The following is a 16,120-nucleotide window of genomic DNA, read 5'->3' on the forward strand; positions in this document are numbered from 1 at the left end:
AATTGTGTTCCCAGGAAGACAAAGAGAAGCAGAGTTATATAGGTGAAAGGCTGTGAGTGTAATTCTCTTTCATGTCCTCTATGCAAAACAAATTGGATTTAGGGTTACTGGGATTGGTTGGGTTAATAGGCAAATGAGGGATTGGAGCTCCTTTAGAAGTAAAGAATGCAGATGATTCAGGTATCATGGCTAGGAGAAAGTTAAGTCCAGGCCAAGGGCTTGCAGCTCTCTGAAAATTTAAAAAAATCTTCATGATTTCTCCAATGAAGACGTGCACAAATTCTTCCTCACTTATGGCCTCCTGATCCTATTTTTTTTAAAAAATACTCTTAATTAGGCTTATTTGCTCCATTTTGGAAATTTCCTTTTACATTAGCTTCAGAAAACTCTGAAATGGGGAAAGACAAACAGAACCAAACACATGCAGTACAGTCCAATATGCATCATTATCTAGAGTAACCTTCATGGGTAGAGTAGATAGATCAATAAAATAATGACCTGCCATATCAGGACTGGAACCTGGGTTATTTATTGCCAGGGACTAACAGTGATGAAATAGATGGTTGGGGAATGGAGGACAGAAGAAAAGGAAAGATAAAAGAATAAACAATCCATTCTTTATACACATATTAAGGTTAAAATGTTGTATCATTAAGTGAGAATATAATAAAATATGAGGGCAAGTCAGCACTCAATGCACAGCATAACTTTTATTCTGTTTACCATTTGGCTTAGTCCTATGTAACTTGATCTCTACAGATTATTTGGCTCAGCCCTGAATGTACACATTGATGTTCAGTGAACCAATTTTCCATTATACACAAATCCATATATAAAAAATTTGCTTTACACATGCTGAACCTAAGGAGATCAATTTTTATGGGATCTTATCTGGTACAAAATAATAATAATGATAATAATAAATAATCTATCAAGAGATTGTTTTGTGTTTTAAGTTCATTATATCATTTCATCTCACAATAGTGCATATTGTGAGTTAAGTACTGTTAGTTCTGTTGTTCCAATAAGAATACAGTCCTCTAGAAGTTAAAAAGATTTGCTCAAATAAGATTTGCTACTAAATAAGAATAAGAAAAAGAACTGTGTGCCTTTTATGACCGAAAGGAGCAGGTTTTTATATGTTTACTACTTGCTTCCAGGCTTTGAAAATGTAGTAACCCTGAGGAAATAAGAGATTCTAGTACTTCAGAATGATGGATATCAGAACTCAGTGTTTTACTGGTTGTCCATTTCAACATAATGCATGCTTTTGACCAAGCTTCACTCAGAGTTTGTGTCAATACAGAGAAGGAGATAGCTGGTCATATCTCTACCAATAACACACACAAATGCACCAGGATACTCCTTAGAGATGTGTTCAAGTACCTCATTTATAACCCCAATCCCTGCATTTGTCTCAGTTCATATTAGCTTGCTCTTCTGAGAATTGATTTTGTTATATTTATCCTTCTTTTCTAATCCCCTTCTAAAACCATTTGTTTTATGGGTTGTATGAACTTATTTGTAAAACAGATTTCAGGTATTTTTGAAGATATTAGGTATTGTTCTGTAGGCTGGAAAGTGAATTCTAGAAAGAACAACTTACAAGTAGATAACTAATCTAGGTTCTATATATTTTTTTGTGGGCTTGCTCTATAATATAGTCATATTTTTTGCCAATAAAATCTTACAGATTCTTGAGAAAAGAAAACAAATAAGAAAAGATTTTGGTTTTGTTGTGTAGCATTCTTTCTGATGGGTTGAATATTTCCTTTGACCCATCCTGAAGACCCTCAAAACCCCCATACCACACACACACACAGACAAAATGATCACACATGCATAGGAACAAGTATACACACTACAATTCTATACTTTTAAAAATAATCCAAATATTCTTTGGAAATTTAATAGGTTAAACCAGGTCAAATCAAACTATAACTAGACAGACTTAATAGTCTATGAAATAGGCAGAATGTTTTCCCTTGATATTCCACAGGTTTTCATGGATCCATGAAGAAAAAAAAGTAATTAGATGTGTGAAAAGTTGTAAGAGTGGAAATATCAAAAGAAGCTTTCCTGACATTAAAGACAAACACTATCTCATTTATGGTTTTTCCTGGGCTTCTCCTTGGCTCTGGGGCAGGAGTAATTCACATTTTTTTTATTCTTATGTTAATCCCCATACATTACATCATTAGTTTTAGATGTAGTGTTCCATGATTCATTGTTTGTGCATAACACCCAGTGCTCCATGCAGAATGTGTGGGGCAGGAGTAATTCAATCGAGAAAACTCTGTGTGGAAACAATGCAATCATTTTGCTAAGAAAAGTCAAGTGCTTTGGCAGAGAGAAATATCTACACAACTGGGAAGCAAGACACAGAGCTGACTGGATTATGTGATTCAAAAGACAAGGGATAAATGAAAATTAAAATAGTAGCAACTCCAAATCCAGAAAATAAGTAAAAAGACATAATAAGTGACTGAGAGTCTGCCAGTTTTCATTCCCTCTCTGATAGCTACATGGAATGTATGTTGAATTTTTAACCTTTCTTACATTACATATATTTTTTAAATTTTATTATGTTATGTTAATCACCATACATTACATCATTAGTTTTTGATGTAGTGTTCCATGATTCATTGTTTGTGTATAACACCCAGTGCTCCATCACCAGGCTAACCCACCCTCCACCCCCTCCCCTCTAGAACCCTCAGTTTGTTTCTCAGAGTCCATAGTCTCTCATGGTTCATCTCCCCTCCAATTTCCCCCCTTTCATTTTTCCCTTCCTACTATCTTCTTCTTTTTTTTTTTTTACATATAATGTATTATTTGTACAGGTCTGTGATTCATGATAGTTCATAGCCTAAGGGGAATTTCTGGATATGTGAAAGCAAAGTATAAAGTCCAATAAAAAGAGAAGATAGATTATTTGAATTTAATTCATTAATTGTTTATTTCTTAATTTGTATGGGTGTATTGCTAGAAAATAGATTAAAAAAATAAAGATATAGTACATCTTTGACTGAGTTGACTCAATCAAACTGGAAAAACATAAGAAAAAATACTAACATGGGGCACAGGATTATTTTAAAAGGAGTAAATATACAGTTTTGTAACAACAAAAGAACAGGGAAAATCAGAAATACTTCTGGTCTTCCATGAGTTGGCAAAATCTTCTGGAATAAGAAAATATCAAGAATGTGACTTATATGTAAGACATGAACACTAACGCATAATGGGGGCAACATTATAAGCAAAAATGATCGAAGAAACAGTCATAAAGATGATAGACTTTAGAGTATGTTTGGAGAATGTAGAAGAGTCCAGTGTAGCTGGTTGAAACCATCAAAGCAAAGGGAAACAAATGAAGAAAGGTAAGGAAAGAGGAAAAATATAAAATATGTTTCTAGTAGCCATATGCCCTAGCTAAATCTTCACGTGTTAGCCAAAGTAGTATTACAACTTTATAATGTACAAATTACACATTTCATAAATATTTGAAAATGGGGATACATATATAACTAAAACAAATTGCCAAGACACCAAGATAAAAATGTACCAGAGTCAGTAATCGTCGAGCTCTCCCTGACCTCAAAACCTGTCATTGTAACACCATACTTTCTACCAATGTACTGCCTTCTGAGATTAGCAAGTTGAGCCAAAACCAATTTTGATAAACAAGTGAGAAGTTTGGATTTTATTCCAAGGAAAATAGGGTTCCATATACATTTTTGGAGAGGCCTGTGCTATGATTAGGCATGTGTTTTAGAAAGACATTTCTAGCATTCCTCAAACCCATTCAACCACATCTAGAACTAGTTGGAAACTTTAGCATGCAGATTGTAATCTGAACTACAGTGACTTGCTTCTTTGACTCATATAATGTTAGAGATCATTTAGTCCAACTCCCTAAAGAAAGCTATATGTTTTCTATAACACCTCAAATAATAAATGCTCTAGGAAAACAGGGTCAGAAGTGAAATGAATATCACTTTTACCTGAATTTTTTTTTTTAGGATTTCTTTATTTATTTGACAGAGATAGAGAAGAGAGAGCACAAGCAAGGGGAGTGGCAGTAGGAGAAGCGGTCTCCCTGCTTATCAGGGAGCCTGTGTGGGTCTTGATCCCAGGATTCTGGGATCATGGACTGAGCCAAAGGCAGACACTTAACCAACTGAGCCACCCAGGCGCCCCTACCTGAATTTTGAGTGGGCCATTTTAGACCATACTTTCCACATGGCAATTCTCATCTCCATGTTTCTTAGGGTATAGATGAGAGGATTCAGCATGGGGGCAATCACAGTGTAAAATACAGAGATTTCCTTATCCTTGTTCTCACTCCCTGCAGGTAGAACATAAATATAGATACAAGGCACAAAGACTAAAATGACCACCATTACATGAGAGCTGCAGGTTGAGAGAGCTTTGCATCGCCCTAGAGAGGAGCAGGTCCTAAGATTATATAATATGAGAATGTAAGAAGCCACCAGGACAAGAAAGACAGCAACCACCACCATTCCTGAGTTTGCAATCATTAAGATATTAACAACGTAAATGTCTTTGCACACCAGTTTCAAAAGAGGCTTCACATCACATAGGTAGTGATCTATTTGATTAGGACCACAGAAGGGTAAATTGAGTACCATGAGCAATAGAGCAACAGAGTGCCAAAACCCCACACCCCAGGCCATGAAGATCAATATGCTACACTTCTGCCGGTTCATGATGACCATGTAGTGCAGGGGCTTGACAATGGCAATATAGCGGTCTAAAGCCATGGACACCAGGATGAATATCTCTACACCTGCCAGCAAGTGGGCAGTGAAGAGCTGGGTCATACAGTTGTTATAGGAAATATTTTTTCTTGCTGAGCCTAAGTCCCTGATTAACCTGGGGACCACAGTGGAGGTGTAGCAGAGGTCCATGAGGGCAAGGTGGCAGAGAAAATAGTACATTGGTTGTCCAATTAGATGGCTGCAGGCGATTGTGAGTAAGATAATGAAGTTTCCCATTAAGATTGCCAAATAACAGAACAGGAACAAGAAAAAGAACAGTAGCTCCATTTGCTCATTTCCCCACAGACCCATGAAAACAAATTCTGTGACATTGTTCTGATTTTCCATGAGGTTGAGGTGATTCCAGAGACACAAGAGAAACTTAATTTATCTGAAATGATACAGAACATATGACATCTTCAATAACACTTTTTAATTTTTGGAATATTTATAAATTGAAAAAAAATGATGTAGGTTATAAAGACTTTGTTACAATCTTTTAAATCCTTGCAGATCAGGGACATCATATTTCAAATTATATTTAATGAAAGCATGTTTTATGTCTGAAACTACTGTAAACACTCTACATGCATTTAATTCATAGCAACCCAATGGTTACTTTTCTGATACTTATTTTACATACGGGGAAACAGAAAGATAGATTGATTCAGTTAAGTCCACCAAATCATTAAGGTGTTAAGTAGCAACCTAAGATATGAACCTTTATCAGATGCCGTTTCCATTCTCTTCACATTTATGCCACATTACCTACTGAGCAAATGGACTTCCAGCTGTTTTCCACCATCTTAAAAGATATGGGTCTTACTCCATGTCTGCCATTAACTACCTCTATAACTTTAAACAAGTCCCATCCTTTCTCTATTCTACATACAATTTATTTGTGTGTGTTGCATGTGGTTGTCATATTTCTTTTTTATTTCAATTTTTAATTTAAATTCCAGTTAGTTGACATATATGGTAAAATTGGTTTCAGATACAGAATCTAATGATTTGTCACTTAACATATAACACTCAGTACTCATCACAAGGTCCTCCTTAATACCAATTACCCATCTAGCCCATTTCCCTCCATCAACCCTCATTTTTTTCTCTGTAGGTAAGTCTTTTATGGTTTGCTTTCCTCTCTCTATTTTTTCCCTTTACCTATGTTCATGTTTTGTTTCTTAAATTCCACAAATGAGTGAGATCATATGGTATTTGTCTTTCTCTGGCTGACTTATTTCACTTAGCATAATACACTCTAGCTCCATCCACATTGTTACAAATGGCAAGATTTCATTCTTTTTAATGAGTAATATTCCACAGTATATATACATACCACATCTTCTTTATCCATTCATCAGTTAATAACCATTTTGGAATTTATATATAATGCCCCAATCACACACATACATTCCATATATCCAGTAGAACTAAAGATATATTCTTGAAATAAGGACAAAATCAAGGCTCTTAATCATAGCAGAGATTAGTTGATAATTAGTTGATAATAGTTTCAGTGATTCTTCTTTTTGACAGGTTTGGTCAAGATTCAGAACATAAAGAGGCAGGAAAAAGGGAACTGGGACACAATCTGGGCATCTGAATATAAGAATGCAGTTTATTATTATATAAAACCTTCCTTTTTCCTAATCATTTTAAAGACACATTTTAGAGGTTGCTATTTAAAATGTTAGAAACACTGTGAAGAGATAGCTATTTTCTGTTGACATATGGAAGAACCCAAGGTGATTAAAGAATGTCCTGCATGTTTAACCATGCAGTTAAACAGCACAGCCACTTAGATGCAGTAGATCTAGGAGCAGAGAGTGACTATGTTGAGCCATCACCTTTTACCCATAACCAAATGTCCGCCACAGCAAAATCATGATTTGCTTAAAAGACTGTTAATGTCAATGAATTACTTCAATGGTACCAGCAGAGGAACAGTATGATGTAGTGGGCAGATTTCTAGTCAAATGTTCATGAAGGTGAGCATCCAGGGTCCTATGTCTTATTACCTTTATCTTGTTAGCACTGAGCAATTCATTCTCCCTGGTCCTCTTTCTTCAGCTGGTATTGGAACTAATAATCCTGGATCTGCCTGCCCTGTTCCAAGGGCAAAATAAATAAAGTTTATTTAAGGATGTACCTTATAGAGGCTTATGATTCTGATATGATAAAGTCTGAAGAAGAGTGCTCCCCGAAATGGAAAGGAACGAGTTGTTGTATAAGAAGATAGTTATCAGTATGTCCATCAGTTAATTGTTTTTACCTGTGGATTTTGTATTCTGCCACAATAGGGTAGTTGAAGAACTCATGTTAGACATACATTAAATGCAAAGAAAAAAAGTGGTGTTAGTATAAATTTGTTCTGGGTTAACACAGTCAAGCTTAGCAAAGTATTTATTTATGTGTAAATTGAGAATATCCAAACCTAGTCCTTGTTTATGTGGAATAATATGATCAGTTAAAGGATATATATGAACTTACGGATAACTTTTCATAAAGTTGTAGAACAAAAATGTAGCAAGTTCAAATCTTGGTTAAGACTCAACATCTCTCAACATTTGGTCCAGGTCTGCTTAGTTCACAGTGACTGAACATCAGTTGGGAAAACACAAGCCCATATAGAAAAAAACATTCTGCAAAGCAGTGCCCTTAGAATCCTCTGGGAATGCTGCCTCATGCATAAATATCCCCTAGCCCATATTCAAATATTTTCCTTGTGGTCTTTATTTAATCCATAAAAAAAAAATCCTGTTTCTCTTCTCTTTTCTCTCTTCCTCTCTCTCTCTCTCTCTCATACACACACACACACACACACACACACCATATCTATATGCACAGGGTTTTAGGAGTAAAGAATTTTGAGTTCACCTTTTTACATACTTTTTTATTTAAAGAATTTCAAGAACCTCTCCTTAAGAGGTTATTCATTTATTATTTATTTATTTATTTATTGAGAGAAGGGGAGAGAGAGAGAGCGAGCAAGCACAGGCAGGCAAAGGGGCAGGGGGAGAAGAGAGAGAATCTCAAGCAGACTCCACACTGAGTGCAAAGCCTGCGTGGGGCTTGATCTCAAGACCCTGAGATTTTGACTTGAACTGAAAACAAGAGTCAGATCCTTAACTGACTGAGCCACCAGGTGCCCTAATTCTTCTGGCTTTTTAAAACTATTTATCACATCCATAATAAAGAAAAATGTGAAATTGAAATTTATGGGCTGAATTATGTGATACAATTAGACTAAAATGTTTAAATACCAAATGCTAAGTAATAATATATTCTAGGCACTTTAGTAAATGCTTTTCATTTAACAAGCATTTCATCTACACTATGACTTGATGATGTATATTATTGTACTATTGCCCCTGTTTTGCAAATAAGGAAATTTGAAACCAAGATTACACAAGTATTAAGGGGGAGTCTGTATCTAAACAATTTCTATATGATTTGAAAACTCATACTTTATTCATTTTGCTTGTCACAAATAAAAGCTTTAAACTATCAGTTTGCCCTCAAATTATCCAGATTTTATCTTGAATATCCTGAATGACCTCTCTTAAAAATAACCACCAAGAAAATATATTTCAGAAGAACTTAAACTTAAAGATAGGGATTCAATAAGATCAAATTTTTATATAAAATGAATTATTAGAAATCCCAATTATTTCCCCTCAATTTAAACATACATATTTACGTATATATGCATAAATTAAAATATAAAAATTATATATTACATTATACACACACACACATACATACCTAGTAATCAGGATGCTCACTTCTATAAGATTTTACATCTCTTTGGAATGTCAAGTGATCCTTTAGGCTGTGTTGTTTTTATTTTAATTTCTGTGCCTGTGCTATATAAAACAGCAAACACATGCGGAATGTCTCTGACTGTCCTGTGAATCTTCCATCCAAAAGAACCTTTCAGGAAAGCATTACTGGGAATACTTTGAATTAAAAGCACAAGAAGGACCTGAGGGGAAAACTCCCACAGGCATTTTACAGTGGCCAATGCATATGTGGTTATAATTTGAAAAATAAAGTCCATATTTTTATAAGGCCATATAGATGGGCTTGAGGCTTATTTCATTAATCTCATGAGAGTTATTACCTAAGTGATTCAATACTTCTGTAGTGTTATAGCCTTGATGTAATATTATGGATATTTGTTTTTCTCCCTCTCTCCTTTTCTAGAAAATTTCCTTGGAGACTGAAGTCTCTCTTGTTGATCATAATACATAATATATATTTAATAAATGTTGAATTATTTATCATTCCAATTATAATCTTTTTGTGTTACTGGATATTACCTAGTTCGGGCACTGGTTAGAATTTGAAATGCCACAATGCATAATTATTTTCTCCCCTTATTTTAGTTTGTTTTTATCTTGCTTTGTTTTATCTCCCTCTCCTGAGAGAGAAATAGAGTGTCAGTAGAGCCTAATGGGGGCAGGTTGAGTAAATCATAGCCCTTAGTTCATAGCAGATGATCCTCATGGGTCCATGCAAGGTCCATCTAAGGTTGTATTTTATAATATATTTTTCCCTTCTGCATTGCTCATCTCCACTTCCACTCCCTTCTGTGGACCCACCATACTCTAACACACTCAACTTTACTGGCCTGGGGCATTGCACATTCTTTGGGTTCTCCTACAGCTATCCAATACTGAGGAATAAATTTAACCAAGGAAGTGAAAGGCTTGTAGACTGAAAACCATAAGACAATGAAGAAACAGATTGAAGAATACACAAATAAATGGAAAGATATTCCATGCTCATGGATTAGAAAGATTAATATTCTGAAAATGTCCATACAACCCAAAACAATCTACAGATTCAATGCAATCCTGATCAAAATTCCAATGGCATCCCTGCAGTGTTCCTGACCTTAGGGAGAAAGCTCTCAGTTAACCCCATTGAGAATGATATTCGCTGTGGGTTGTCCACAGATGGCTTTTATGATATTGAGGTATATACCCTCTATCCCTATACTCTGAAGTTTTGATCAAGAAAGGATGCATGGTCATGGTGAATAATCCTTTTAATGTACTGTTGGATCCTATTGACTAGTATTTTGGTGAGAATTTTTGCATCCATGTTCATCAGGGATATTGGTCTGTAAGTCTCCTTTTTGATGGGGTCCTTGCCTGGTTTTGGGATCAAGGTAATGGTGGCCTCATAAAATGAGTTTGGAAGTTTTCCTTCCATTTCCATTTTTTGGAACACTTTCAGAAGAATAGGTATTAATTCTTCTTGAAATGTTTGGTAGAATTCCCCTGGGAAGCCATCTGGCCCTGGGCTTTTGTTTGTTGGGAGATTTTTGATGACTGCTTCAATTTCCTTAGTGGTTATAGGTCTGTTCAGGTTTTCTATTTCTTCCTGGTTCAGTTTTGGTAGTTGATACATCTCTAGGAATACATCCATTTCTTCCAGATTATCTAATTTGCTGGCATAGAGTTGCTCATAATATGTTCTTATAATTGTTTGTATTTCTTTGGTGTTGGTTGTGATCTCTCCTCTTTCATTCATGATTTTATTTATTTGGGTCATTTCTCTTTTCTTTTTGATAAGTCTGGCCAGGGGTTTATCAATCTTATTAATTCTTTCAAAGAACCAGCTCCTAGTTTCGTTGATCTGTTCTACTGTTCTTTTGGTTTCTAGTTCATTGATTTCTGCTCTGATCTTTATTATTTCTCTTCTGCTGGGTTTAGTCTTTATTTGCTGTTCTTTCTCCAGCTCCTTTAGGTGTACAGTTAGGTTGTGTATTTAAGACCTTTCTTGTTTCTTGAGAAAGGCTTGTATTGCTATATACTTTCTTCTTAGGACAGCCTTTGCTGCATCCCAAAGATTTTGACTGCTATTCAACATAGTACTAGAAGTCCTAGCCACAGCAATCAGACAACAAAAAGAAATCAAAGGCATCCGAATCAGCAAAGAAGTCAAACTCTCACTCTTTGCCCATGATATGGCACTTTCCACTTATGTGGAAAACCCAAAAGACTCCACCCCAAAACTGCTAGAACTCATACAGGAATTCAGTAAAGTGGCAGGATATAAAATCAATGCACAGAAATCAGTGGCATTCTTATACACCAACAACAAGACAGAAGAAAGAGAAATTAAGGAGTCAGTCCCATTCAAAATTGCACTCAAAACCATAAGATACCTAGGAATAAATCTAACCAAAGAGGCAAAGAATCTGTACTCAGAAAACTATCAAATACTCATGAAAGAAATTGAGGAAGACACCAAAAAATGGAAAAACGTCCTATGCTCATGGATTGGAAGAACAAATATTGTGAAGATGTCAATGCTACCTAGAGCAATCTACACATTCAATGCAAACTGCATCAAAATACCATCCACTTTTTTCAAAGAAATGGAACAAATAATCCTAAAATTTTATGGAACCAGAAAAGAGCCTGAACAGCCAGAGGAATGTTGAAAAAGAAAAGCAAAACTGCTGGATCACAATTCTGGGCTTCAAGCTCTATTACAAAGCTGTAATCATCAAGACAGTATGGTACTGGCACAGAAACAGACACATAGATCAATGGAACAGAATCGAGAGCCCAGAAATGGACCCTCAATGCTATGGTCAACTCATCTTCAACAAAGCAGGAAAGAATGTCCAATGGAAAAAAGACAGTCTCTTCAACAAATGGTGTTGGGAAAATTGGACAGCCACATACAGAAGAATGAAACTGGACCATTTCCTTACACCACACACAAAAATAGACTCCAAATGGTTGAAAGACCTCAATGTGAGATAGGAGTCCATCAGAATCATAAAGGAGAACACAGGCAGCAACCTCTTCAACCTCAGCCACAGCAACTTCTTTCTAGAAACATCACCAAAAGCAAGGGAAGCAAGGCAGAAATGAATTATTGGGACTTCATCAAGATAAAAAGCTTTTGCACAGCACAAGAAACAGTCAACAAAACCAAAAGACAAGCGACAGAATGGGAGAAGATATTTGCAAATGACATATCAGATAAAGGGCTAGTATCCAAAATCTATAAAGAATTTATCCAACTTAACACCCAAAGAACAAATAATCCAATCAAGAAATGGGCAGAAGACATGAACAGACATTTTTCCAAAGAAGACATCCAAATGGCCAACAGACACAGGAAGAAGTGCTCAACATCACTTGGCATCAGGGAAATCCTAATCAAAACCTCAATGAGATACCACCTCATACAGGTCAGAATGGCTAAAATTAACAAGTCAGGAAAAAACAGATGTTTGCAGGGATGCAGAGAAAGGGGAACCCTCCTACACTGTTGGTGGGAATGCAAGCTGGTGCAGCCACTCTGGAAAACAGTATGGAGGTTCCTCAAAAAGTTGAAAATAGAGTTACCATACGATCCAGCAATTGCACTACTGGGTATTTACCCCAAAGATACAAATGTAGGGATTCGAAGGGGTGCGTGCACCCTGATGTTTATAGTGGCAATGTCCACAATAGCCAAACTGTGGGAAGAGCCAAGATATACATCGACAGATGAATGGATAAAGAAGAAGTGGTATACATATACAATGAAATACTATGCAGCCATCAAAAGGAATGAAATCTTGCCATTTGCAACAACGTGGATGGAACTAGAGGGTATTATGCTAAGCAAAATAAATCAATCAGAGAAAGACATGTATCATATGATCTCACTGATATGAGGAATTCTTAATCTCAGGAAACAAACTGTTGGTTGCTGGATTGGTGAAGGTGGGAGGGATGGGGTGGCTGGGTGATAGGCATTGGGGAGGGTATATGCTGTGGTGAGCACTGGGAACTGTGTAAGACTGATGAATCACAGACCTGTACCTCTAAAACAAATAATACATTCTGTGTTAAAAAAAAAAAAAAAAGAAAGAAAGAGAGAGAGAGAGGAGACAGTAGTAAGGGAAAAATGAAAGGGGGGAAATCGGAGGGGGAGATGAACCATGAGAGACTATGGACTCTGAGAAACAAACTGAGGGTTCTAGAGGGGAGGGCATGGGGGGTTGGGTTAGCCTGGTGATGGGTATTAAAGAGGGCATGTATTGAATGGAGCACTGGGTGTTATATGCAAATAATGAATCATGGAACACTACATCAAAAACTGATGATGTAATGTATGGTGATTAACATAACATAATAAAATAAAATTTTAAAAAAAGAAAAAAAACTAATGATGTAATATATGTTGGCTAATTGAACAGAAAAAGAGTAAGTCTGAAAAAAATAAATAACCTTACTGAAAAATTTTAAAACCCTAACTGTATGTCCTATGTTTAAATTTTCTTCAATAAATGTAAGAGGAATAATTAATTAATTAATTAATTAATTAATTAATTAAAATTAGGAAATGAAAAAATTTAAAAAAATTAACAAGTTGGAAAGGCTTCTTGAAATTAAAGCTCATTGTTTGTTATCTATTGTAGTTCTGAATATGGAGGGAGACTTTTGGAGATAGCCTTTCCCCAAGGTCATTAACATTTTACATCATTCTCTTTATATACACCTTATAAGAAGTAGAGAAAGCAGCATTTATTGCCAAATATTCTGTGAAAAAGCAGATTTCAGTAGGAAAGAGACAAAATCAGGAATGACAAAGATCTGACTTCTGCCAGCCTTTGTTTCAGGGGGTCAGAGATTCTCTGACAATAATTATTCACAAAGCAATTCCTAAAGCATCACTCTATTGTGGATAGCTGCAACCAAGTTATCTTGGAAGAGATTGAAGTGTAAATCAAAATTGAAGCCAGGGGCTATACTGGTGAGATTTTTTTTTCTTCTAAAATTAAAATAAGAAGGATTATGGAAAAAAGGAATTAAATACAATTGATATATTTTGAATACTTAAAACATAATTGTAAGACACTAGTCTCAGAAATAAGTGGAGAATAAAATTATTAAGATGATGGTCAGGTAATAAGGTGCATCTATATATGATTATAAAATGGGTAGCATGACTGTGAACAAGAAAATACCAATAATTTCAAAAGAAATTGGCATTCTCATGTTTGAAATGCTCAGAAAGTGGAGGAAGAAATTCTTTGAGATAGGTCTTAATTCAAGGACTCGTAAGTGTTCCCCTAGGACCATATAGATTGAATAATGGAAGCACAATATCCAGGCTTGTGTTTAAATGGTCATTTTCTTCTAGATGAAAGCCAAACAACATAATTAACAGTTATCAAAAACTACTAGTTTTCAGACCTCTTAAACTGACGGCTTTCTGAGTAAATATAGTTGTGTATTTTTTTATTTGTTTGTTTTAATTCAGAGGGACAAACAAAGGAGAATAAACATGTAAAAGGGGTATTCTTGAGTCTAAACCTGAATTATTATTACTATTATGATTTTTACCATTGATATTATCATTATTTCATGCCCTATAAGATAAAGCACACTTGTAATGACTACTCTGTCAGCCATAATACACAGATCTGAGAAAACGCAGCCCTGCAGTCTCCCAAAAGCTGGAAGAGCCAGGCACAATGTTGCTGCAAAGAGACAGCTGAGAGCACAGAGTATAATAGAAGCTATGTGCACTACACATGACAGATCTGGAGGGGACGTGGCCTCAGACAAAATTCCTAATGATAGCCTAAGACAATGCAATGCCATCCTAACCTACCACTGAAGGAATCATTTACAACTGTGGCTCAGCCTGAGGAAAAACTTGTACGTTTAAATCAAAACTATTGTACATACTCCTTTCCACATGCACATTCTGGTGAACTCACTAGAGCACCTGAAGTCCTAGCACTGAGGATGCATCCAATATTGTCTTCTTTTAAAATATTTCCAGTGATGATCTCCTCAAATATCTAATGCATCCTGACTGGGAGACCAATATAAACCAGCATGAAACCTAAATATTAAAAAGATGATGAAGGAATTAGTGAGATTAAGGGCAGAGTCTTTCCTTTTTTTCCCCCCTTTGAATCTTCAATTTTTTTAGTTAACAGGCAGATGTTTAAAAGTAATTCCTGGGGAATTCTCAAAAACTGAGTCTGAAGATGATAAATCACCCGAGATTTCACTTCCCCTCCTTTCAAATCCAACATGTCTTGATGTGTTTCCAGCAGTTCCTTTCATTGCTTTATCTTATTTTGTCTCTGCCTCTTCATCAGTGTTTCATGGCTATTTCAGGCTGACAGAATGGATTTAATTTCATAGTAGAAATAACGGCTCATATGATAATGGTAATGAAACTGAAACTTTCTTATTTCACAAATGGGATAAGAGAAGCCTCATGAAGCTAAATGATTTATCTAAAATTTCTGCACAATTGTCTCAGAAGATGTGTATAATTACTGTCCTCTTTCTAAATATACCCACCACCTCTTGAGTATAAGAGCTTGATATCTAATAGGGAACTGTAAATTCATTCACTCAAAGATAAGAGCATTCTAAGAGAACCTGTAGAGATCACCCACACTGAACTACTTGAACACTCATGGCATTATTCAGAAGGGAAAATACAGGGACATGTTTTCACTTCTGTGAAATAAGATGAGCTTTTCCAGATATATAAAAAATACCATATCCCCCAACACTGAATCGTTTCAAAATTAGGTTGACTGCCTTATACAGAATTAGAACTACTAAATTTGCATCAACATGGATGAAACTGAAGTTTATGCTAAGTGAAATAAGTCAAGCAGAGAAAGACAATTATCATATGGTATCACTCACATGTGGAATATAAGGAATAGTGTAGAGAATCATGGGGGAAGGGGGAGGAAACTGAATGGAAGAAATCAGAGACGGAGACACACCATAAGAGATCTGGACTCCAGGAAACAAACTGAGGGTTACAGAAGGGAGGGGGGTGGGAGGATGGGGTAAGTGAGTGATTGGTATTAAGGAAGGCATGTGTTGTGATGAGCACTGGGTGTTATACGCAACTAATGAATCCTTGAATACTACATCAAAAACTAATGATGTAATATATATTGGTTAATTGAACATATTAAAAATAGATTAATCAATTAATTTAAAAAGAACTAAATTTTGAGAAACAAATTTAAAAAACGTTTTAAAAAAAGGTGAAATTCTTCATTAGATGTGCGACTTAGAGAATTTGCTTTATGTCTCTGGACTTTGTTTCCTCATCTAACATGAATGAATGGACTAAACATGGAGGTAAGCTGATCAAAATATATACCCCTCAATTTCTCTAAATTTGCATGCTAAGAAGCAGTAAATATCCATTTTTACATTCCTAACTACATGATTCTCCGTGTATTTTGAGTCATAAATACATGTTCCTTGTTATGTTTTTCTTTCAGATAATTTTATCTTGGGAACTTGGTGTGCTAGACTAATTCC

General features: G+C 35.6%; 1 protein-coding gene across 1 annotated transcript; it reads right to left on the minus strand.

The window, feature by feature from the left end:
* Positions 1–4,199: 4,199 nt before the first annotated feature.
* LOC123856418 (olfactory receptor 4P4-like) lies at positions 4,200–5,129 on the minus strand. Its single transcript, XM_045892621.1, has one exon. It carries the CDS (start codon positions 5,127–5,129, stop codon positions 4,200–4,202), a length of 930 nt encoding a protein of 309 aa, XP_045748577.1.
* Between the last annotated feature and the right edge of the window lie 10,991 nt (positions 5,130–16,120).

Source organism: Mirounga angustirostris, unplaced genomic scaffold (assembly GCF_029215605.1).
Source record: "Mirounga angustirostris isolate CCGP_5_RB_7025 unplaced genomic scaffold, mMirAng1.0.hap1 SCAF_13, whole genome shotgun sequence".
Taxonomy (NCBI): domain Eukaryota; kingdom Metazoa; phylum Chordata; class Mammalia; order Carnivora; family Phocidae; genus Mirounga; species Mirounga angustirostris.

What these genes read in the sequence shown, in the direction of transcription:
- LOC123856418 (XM_045892621.1), bottom strand. Translation starts at nt 5,129, where the DNA reads ATGGAAAATCAGAACAATGTCACAGAATTTGTTTTCATGGGTCTGTGG.